We start from the raw sequence: 8,148 nt of genomic DNA, 5'->3' as shown, positions 1-8,148 counted from the left end.
ACATACTCTTTTTTAGGTTCATTTAGGTTCTTTTGATAACGATAGCAGAAAATAGCTATCGAAACGTCAAGGTAATTTTTCAAATTAATTTCTCTTCTAATTGGAATTTTCTCTTACAGCTTGAGCCTAAGTGTGTCGCAGGATACCCTCTAGGTGATAGTTCTTGATTACTTTTTGATGAATAATTCGTTCTTATTGCGAAATAGGAGCACTATTTATCAATCTGTAATAAAAKACGWGAGGAAATTCTGTCTTTTTTAAAGACAAAAATTTTTGAGGCGAAATACCCAAAAAGAAGTTTGTAAAAAATGAATCCGCCTCAACAATATAGAACTTATCTACAAAAAACTTCATACATAAGACTTCCTTTCGTTTTGATCTATCTAGAACGTTGCTTTATTGATAAAAGTTAATATTGTATTATTGATTGAGTGTCATAACAAACATAATAAACGATTTAACGGGACTGGTAATTTGTCTCAGCTAAAAGTGAACGGTTTTCGAAATACACGAGGTGAAAATTAATATTATCAAATCGAAATAAATAATTTCCTCGTTTGTAAAACTACTATCTGAACAAAATCTCGGCGCGGAAGGTTTTAGGGTGCGCAAAATTCGAATCCATTAAAACATTCTATGCATATTGAAAAAGGTGTTGTGAGAGTTATGTTAATCAATCAATCAATGTTTTCTGTGGAGACCAAATGTGCATTCCATTCTGTAATAATATCACAAAGATTTAGGACAATCATGGCCTTATGGGTATCTCAAACTTTCTTTTTAGTTATGCAACCTCGCCCCTTGATTTTTTTCCTGCTAGCAAATAAAAACTGTTAGTCTAACTTTAAAAAAATGATCACTTTTCAATTGCGAAAATCTTACCGACTTTTTGACTTTTGTGCTTACTAATGTGGTAAACTTATTGTAAATATTATCAATAATTCAAAACACCGAATTCACAAAACCAAAATCATGATTCACACATGCAAATTGCCTAGTCCCTCCAGACCATGCCGTTTGCCGTTAAAATTGCAAATTAAAAATGTCTAATAGCACTATAATTAGCATATTTTGATGCCAGACAACAACATTAATAACAGTATTTTTTTTTAATTAAGTAAAGTTAAGGAATATTTATCTGCATCATAGAAAGTGTATACTTCCACCAAACAATGTTTTCTTCGTTAGATTAATAAATTGTTGTATTTTAAAAATCGCAGTTTAAAGTGAACAGTTTTTAAACCAATGTTACAGCTACAACGCGGCGTTTTAGGGCTAAAAACGAGCCTGTAAAAGTTCGATCGCAAAACTTCATTATGATAAATTGCGTAACTGTACATTTCTCTAACTGTTTCTCTACGTTGGTGAATTTGGGCACACACAGAAGTACTTTAATCGCCGATTAATGTTGTTAATGACTTTATGTCCCTGGAGGGAGATTTGCTCACTGTGGTTCGGCACCAATATAGCTAAAATTAGCTCATTCATCGGTTCCTTAACAATAGGTTTTAATTCAGAATTCAATCTTTGCAGCACAAAAAGAAAATGTAACGTGACTTTGAATGATTAAATACATTATAATTGCTATTTGGTAATCGGACATAAAATATATTGTACTTTATTGTTGTTTATAATTAACACAATTATATATAGCAAATTATACCTTAAATACATTTTATATAAATAAAAAAGATAAAACAGTCATTCTCATTGAGCCAGAAAATTCATAAAAACTAGTTAATAATTTAAGTAAGGTTTGGAAGATGACTTTAAAAGATTTTCGATGATCATCAACAAACAGAATCTTTATCATCAGTAATTTTTGGTCAAACAAGAACCAAACTAAGTTCGAAAACATACAATCATGTTTCTATGTTGGCATATTGTAAAATTCCCCGATAAAAGCTAGAATAGCAAAAAATAGGTTTTGACGAAATATACTTTAATAGCTTCTGTTCTTGCTACATTCGTTTATTGAAGACGTTTAATTCTTCCAATGCGTCCTGGCCTGGCAGCTGGCAACAGCTCATATAGTATTCGAGATCGATCGAACATATGACTTTCAGTATTAAAAATCCATGTTTCCATTATATTAGTCGATCGTTTATTTATGATCATATATAAACTGCAAAATAATATCCATTGAACATGAAATTATCTGCTTCTTTTGCTGCTATAATTTGTAACACATTGCTTCACGTTTCTACAACTTCAGTGGCCGGCATTCTCGGAAAGTCCATCTATTTCGTGACTCGAGCTTAAGTCAAGTCTCTATCGATTTGTACGTTTTCTTGACGATTTAGCTGAATGCTTATAACTATTTTAATCATTTTTTTTCTCAGTCAGAATGTTCCAGTGTGGTCCAGTTTAATGAGCGGAAACTTCAAGAAACAGTAAAGAATCGAAATACGGTAAGAGTTTGCATAATACACTGTAATAAAAGTAAGAAGTGGACTCAAGAAAAATTAACTTTGTTTGATTTGCGATAACTATAGCGAAAATGTTTCATTTTGTAGCTAATGTTTTTAGTTTTATGAAACGAACACTTTTTGATTTGCATTCGTATTAGTGAGCCCTTCGTATTAATATTCCCGTAAAAATAAAATTTCTCGAGTTAATAGAAAAATTTTAAGTCTCAAAATGATTACAAAATCGCCGTTGTAGCATTTCTCCCTCGTATGTGCTACAACTTTGTTGTTACAACGTTTGTAACACTGTGGATCAACTGTGTGTTTCTTTTGTCTTGTTTATAAATTGTAAAAATTTGAATTTGTTATTAAGCAAGAATATAAGTAGTGGAATGTTTAAACTACACATTGGCACTTTATTTGGCCGAATTTTTCATAAGCCACCTTTGAAAAATCACTAGTAAAAAATGTTACATTTGTACCCGATCTCCACTAAGCACTAACTGAAAATAAACGCCAAATAGCGCTAAGAGGCAACAAAATCTCTCAGAACTCAACAATTACTTTTCTATGAAAGCTGATGACGCAACCGAAAAGTTCAAATATCCAGCAAGCAGAAATCGGAATCAGGGGAAGAAAGCATGGGGAACAGGCATAAATCATCTCCTGTTATCGATGACTCACCGTGTGTTGTTGTTCTTTCTCTTATCATTGTTGTTCCCCTGCTGTTGGGTGGCGGCGACGGCGCTATTTTGCGCCTTGCTGCCCCTGCCGCCCTTCGACGCCGATTTTCCGCTGCTCGTAGTCGTCGCTCCCGACGCTGTCGTCGTGACGCCCGCCGGGTTTGTTTTCCTGCGGACGTTTTTAGTATTTGGCAATTTGTTGTCTTTCTTCCACTTCATTCGCCTGGAACAAAACATGCCTGGAATTAGCACGTCAAGTAACAATCGACAATTCAAGGAAAAAGGCACTTTTAGACTAAACGTGATTCATCTCACTTAATTATTGTTAATAGCTAAAATAGTTCATGCTTCTTCATGTCTTAAAATTTCATAGATTCGCTCAACATCATTTTTTCAACGCGTCTAAGGTATAAAGAGATTAAACTTAGATACACAGATACTGGATAACAGCATTCAAAGCTAAATAGTTGTTCACAAAAAGATTAGAGGAGTTCTAAATGGTTGAGGTGTATTCTTGTTTGCTTTTTGTTGGGTGTGGCGCCTCAAAAGGTCTTGTAAAATCCTACAAAAGGAAAAGTTTTAATCAAATTCCGTCATGGACTAATTATATTAAAAACGCACAATTAAAAAAAAATAAAATTAAACTTGTTTCAAATCTTTTATCCCGGACATTTCAGATACGAAATGAGTAGGTGACAAATGCAATAGGAGAACTATCCTCAAGACTGAAAATACAATTAGGAGCAACTTTGAAATGTTGCTACATGATAAAATTGAGAATACAACAAACGTGATGTATCAGACACTTTGTTAATGTGAAGAAATGGCAAAAAATTAACTATTTGTATAAAAAAGGAAAACTCAGAGCGATTTTTACAGTTTGGCATTCATTTAGCCCGCCGTTTGATAAGAAATTTGTTCTTTATTGTGAAATAAGAGCAGTTTATCAAATGAATAAAAAGACGGGAGGAAATTGTTTATAAAAGGTAAAAATTCCCAACGGAAAGGTTTTGAAAACAAAAAGATCAGTTTGGGGTTATTTTGTAAGACTTCGGCGATTAATGTGCTAGATAATGTTAATTTCATTACTTTTTTAGTTACTTTCAGATACTCAGCTAGACGAAATTCAATGGCAGTTTTTCAAATTTCAAAATATTCAGATTTCTTACTGTTTTTTCAAATAACCTATTGGAGAGAAGAATAAAAATCAAACTTAACTTTAAATAGCATTTGAAGTAAATTATCAGATATTTTCGGGTTTGTTTGGCAGTTAAATAACTTGACCTAAACCGACTGGCGGTCTGCAAATCTTCAGGCCCTTCTCAAACTTCTCAAAGTTTTTAAAGATTCAAAATAATGCTTCTTTTCATAATTATTTCCTCTTGAAATATGTGCAAATATTACTTTGTTCCCTTTCATTGCAAAGTATTTTACTCTTCTAAACATGTAAAACTGAACATCTACTGTATTTGAATTTTGTGCCCACATCAAATTCCAATAATAAATTGCTACGTTGCATTTTGGAATTCTAAAAATAACTTGCATGTGTCACTTCAGCTACTAATTCTACTCAATCTTGTGAGAATGTTTTCTAAAGCGCGATTCTTGCAATAGCTGCATTTTCAGAAAAAAACTTGTACTTCTACACTATACATTTTCAGCGCAATATATCTTATCAGGACAGGAACCGCAAGAAAAATGTGAAACAATCATGACCTATATACATGACTAGGCTAGTTTTTTCACTTGTCATTCCTCTCAAAAATAGATATAAATCATGACAAAGGAAATTTACCGGTTTTGGAACCAAATTTTTATTTGGCGTTCGCTGAGAACCAACGCATGGGCGATCTCTATCCGCCTTCTTCTCGTCAGGTAGCGATTATAATGGAACTCCTTTTCTAGCTCGAGGATCTGGTGCCGAGTGTAAGCGGTTCTTTGGCGTTTCGGTTCCATTCCTGGGGCAAAGGCACCATTTGCTGCAACAAAACGGTTTTTTACTTCTACGAGTCAAATTTATTCTAACGTTAACTAAATAGCAATAAGTATTTTCCTGCATAGCTATTATGAAATTTAATTATTGAAACATCTGTAAGTGTATTGAAGAATTGGAAGATATATGGTATAACTAAGAATGTTAGCACCATACGGAATTATTTCCTTTGGTTTGACCCATTTCTTGATTAGAATACAAATAAACTGTTAAATAAAAAATGTTGAGGCAGAAAAACCGATTGGGTCGATAGCCTTTTTCTGTAGGAAATAAAGATTATTTATATACATATATGTATAAAATAGTGGAAGATTCTACTTAGCCACCAGAAACCATACAGGTTCTATTTATTATTAGTTATTTGCAATAAAATTAATTTAAAATTTACCTTTACTCAATAATAGTACTGATTTAAAGTTCTTTAAATAAAAATATCAGTAAAACTGCTAGGGAAAACGTCACCTTTAAAAATTGGAAAATCTTATTAAATCTCCGTATTCCGTAATCCGTAAGTAGTTTTTCGCCCAAATTCGGAAAGCGTCTGATCTCAATTTTTTAATTGAAAGCAAATTTACAGATTTTTAATGTTTTCTTAACTATTTAATGGGTATTGCTACAGTTTTAGCTTTACATAAAGCAATATTTTCTTCGCAAATTTTCTAAACCCCATTTGAAAATGCTAAAAGATGTAATGAACGATGAACGAAAATATTGTAAGGCACGTTAACAGCGATGGTTATGCAATATGGTGAGAAACAGTTTTCACTTTTTTATATAATATAATAGCTAATATTCAGTTTTTATAAGAATCGTGCGTCTTAAGATTCATAACAAAATCAATTATGCAGTTTGCTACTTTTACGTAGTGGTTTTCTTGAAATTCACTTAAATTTTATGTCACAAAGGACTTGAAAAGTACTAAAATTCATTATAACTTAGCTTAAATTATCTGGCTTACCTGAATAGTGTTATTATTAAATATTTATCTGTTTACGCAGATTAGTAAAATGTATTGACATTGTTATAACAGCATCATCTGGAGCTCAGGTACGCTAATTTTTAAGTGAGTCAGACATTCCATAATTTCGAAGAAAGAAAATTGTAAATTAAAAATTTTTATTTGCAATTTTTGCTGATTATTTGTTACCACATTTCATACATTTTTGCAATCAGATACTCATATCAAATACAAAACGATAATCAAACTCAAACATTTTAGTTGAAATTTCAAATCAACAGCCGGATTTTAAGACAATTTAAGTAATTCCATACTTATTTAAGGTACAAAATGTAAAATTTCCTCTGTTGCAGTTAAAATATCCAAATTAATGGTCGTTTTTGACTCGGCGAAAAAATGTTTATTCTTACTTTTTAAAATTTTATTACAAATAGTAAAAACGGAAGAAAACCTTATTTCTGTTTGTGTACATAAAACATAAATTATGAGAATTTTAACACAGCGTACTATAATGGTGGACGCAAAACACCCTGATTTAATTATTTATTGCGTATCTGATAAAAGCCTTTATAGTGAACATAGAAATGTACAGCAAAATACATTTTTTTACAGAAACATGCTGTATAGAACCAACAGTAGTCAAATTAAATGTTTCCTTCACTATTACATTATTTCATGGTATGATTATAAAACATGAATATTATTTTATTTCTAATTTGCATAGAATAGTTTATCTGATTACGATCTGAAATATAGGTACTAATTACTCCCAATATGTTATGCAAATCATTTTTCATTCCACTATGCCTTTCCAAGTATGTAAATTGAGACAGATCAGATAATTTCTAATATTACTGTCAATCACTTTGCTTAGAACAAATACAAATTATTTGATAATTAGTATGGAAATTAATGCAAGCGGGAGTTACAAATAAAAAAACATGGTTGGTAGCTGATTGGAAACCAGTCACACTTTTGCCACAACTATTAAACTATCTGTTAATGTTCTGTTTTAATCAGTTTTCCGGACACTATTTGAATCTGGAGTGCAAGATATATGTTATCGTCAGCGACAACAATTAGTTAATGTAAATAAAAGGGTGTAGACGTAAAATCGAGTGAATTACAAAATGCGTAGTTATACTATTAATATCGCATGTTCCATTTGAAATTACATTATTTAGGCTCACTTTCGAACACCAGCCTATTAGTTACAAAACAACCTGCTTGGTGCATTGATTAACTTGAAGATAACATCGTTTCGTAATAGTCTTGAGAACCCCACAGAGAAATGATAGAATAAGATATATGACTTTTGTTGCTTAAAATGGAAATTTTTCCATTTTCCTAGCGGACAGAGCAAAAAATGGCGGTATATCTATTACCGGTACGTAACGTGGAATTAATTTGCAAATTACACCATGTAGTGTTTCCGTGTAGAATAAATTTTATTTAAATTTATGATAAATTATTCCGGGCAAACGATTAATCACTTTTGCAGAAAATGTTCTCATCGAACGCTAAAAGTAAAACGAATTTTCCGCATCTTTGAATTATTATGATCAGTCTTAGTAGTGACTGGGTTTAATTAACTTTATAAACTTGTTAAGTGTAATTTTATGATTACAATTGATGGTTACTCGGAATTGCATAGAAAGTTGAACTGGTTTACAATTAAGCTATATAAAGGCATATTAACTAGTGCAATTGGTTTAATTTCATTATGCATATATCCTGACGAAAACATCATGCTCTCTTAAAGGTTACTGTATTTTACTTCATTCATTCATTTTAAGTAAAATATTAAAGTTAGCTATCACCCGATAGAAGCTCCCCGACAGAACCATCCGATCAACTGAGACAGACAATTACTAACACTGGACCTTCAACTTGAAACTGATATATGCCAACATCAACGGACTCAATCACAAAAAGCATCTAATTTACAATTACATAGAACGAAACGACACCGACTGTTGTATGTTTGTGGAGACGAAAACCAAACCCGGACAGATACCGACGTACAGAAACTGGCAGTATATCTGTAGGCATGGCAATTCTGTCAGTCACGCCAGGGGCGGCGCCGCAGTGCTCCTCAAACCCATC

General features: G+C 32.2%; 1 protein-coding gene across 2 annotated transcripts in view; it reads right to left on the bottom strand.

Annotated features, from left to right (window-relative positions):
- Window positions 1-8,148, bottom strand: part of LOC109538216 (homeobox protein Hox-C4a) — a 34,183-nt gene that overhangs the window by 6,642 nt on the left and 19,393 nt on the right. For both annotated transcript variants that reach the window (XM_048670248.1, XM_019905363.2), the window contains exons 4-5: window positions 4,887-5,070; window positions 3,093-3,314 (exon numbers count right to left, since the gene is read on the bottom strand). In XM_048670248.1, the coding sequence (XP_048526205.1) occupies window positions 3,093-3,314; window positions 4,887-5,070 (406 nt within the window). The remainder of the gene's footprint in view (window positions 1-3,092; window positions 3,315-4,886; window positions 5,071-8,148) is intronic.

This window comes from Dendroctonus ponderosae, unplaced genomic scaffold (genome assembly GCF_020466585.1).
Source record: "Dendroctonus ponderosae isolate FM_Combo_2020 unplaced genomic scaffold, Dpon_F_20191213v2 Dpon_F_20191213_1, whole genome shotgun sequence".
NCBI classification, from domain to species: domain Eukaryota; kingdom Metazoa; phylum Arthropoda; class Insecta; order Coleoptera; family Curculionidae; genus Dendroctonus; species Dendroctonus ponderosae.
The sequence above is the reverse complement of the archived record's forward strand: the minus strand, read 5'-3'. Positions and strand labels throughout refer to the sequence as shown.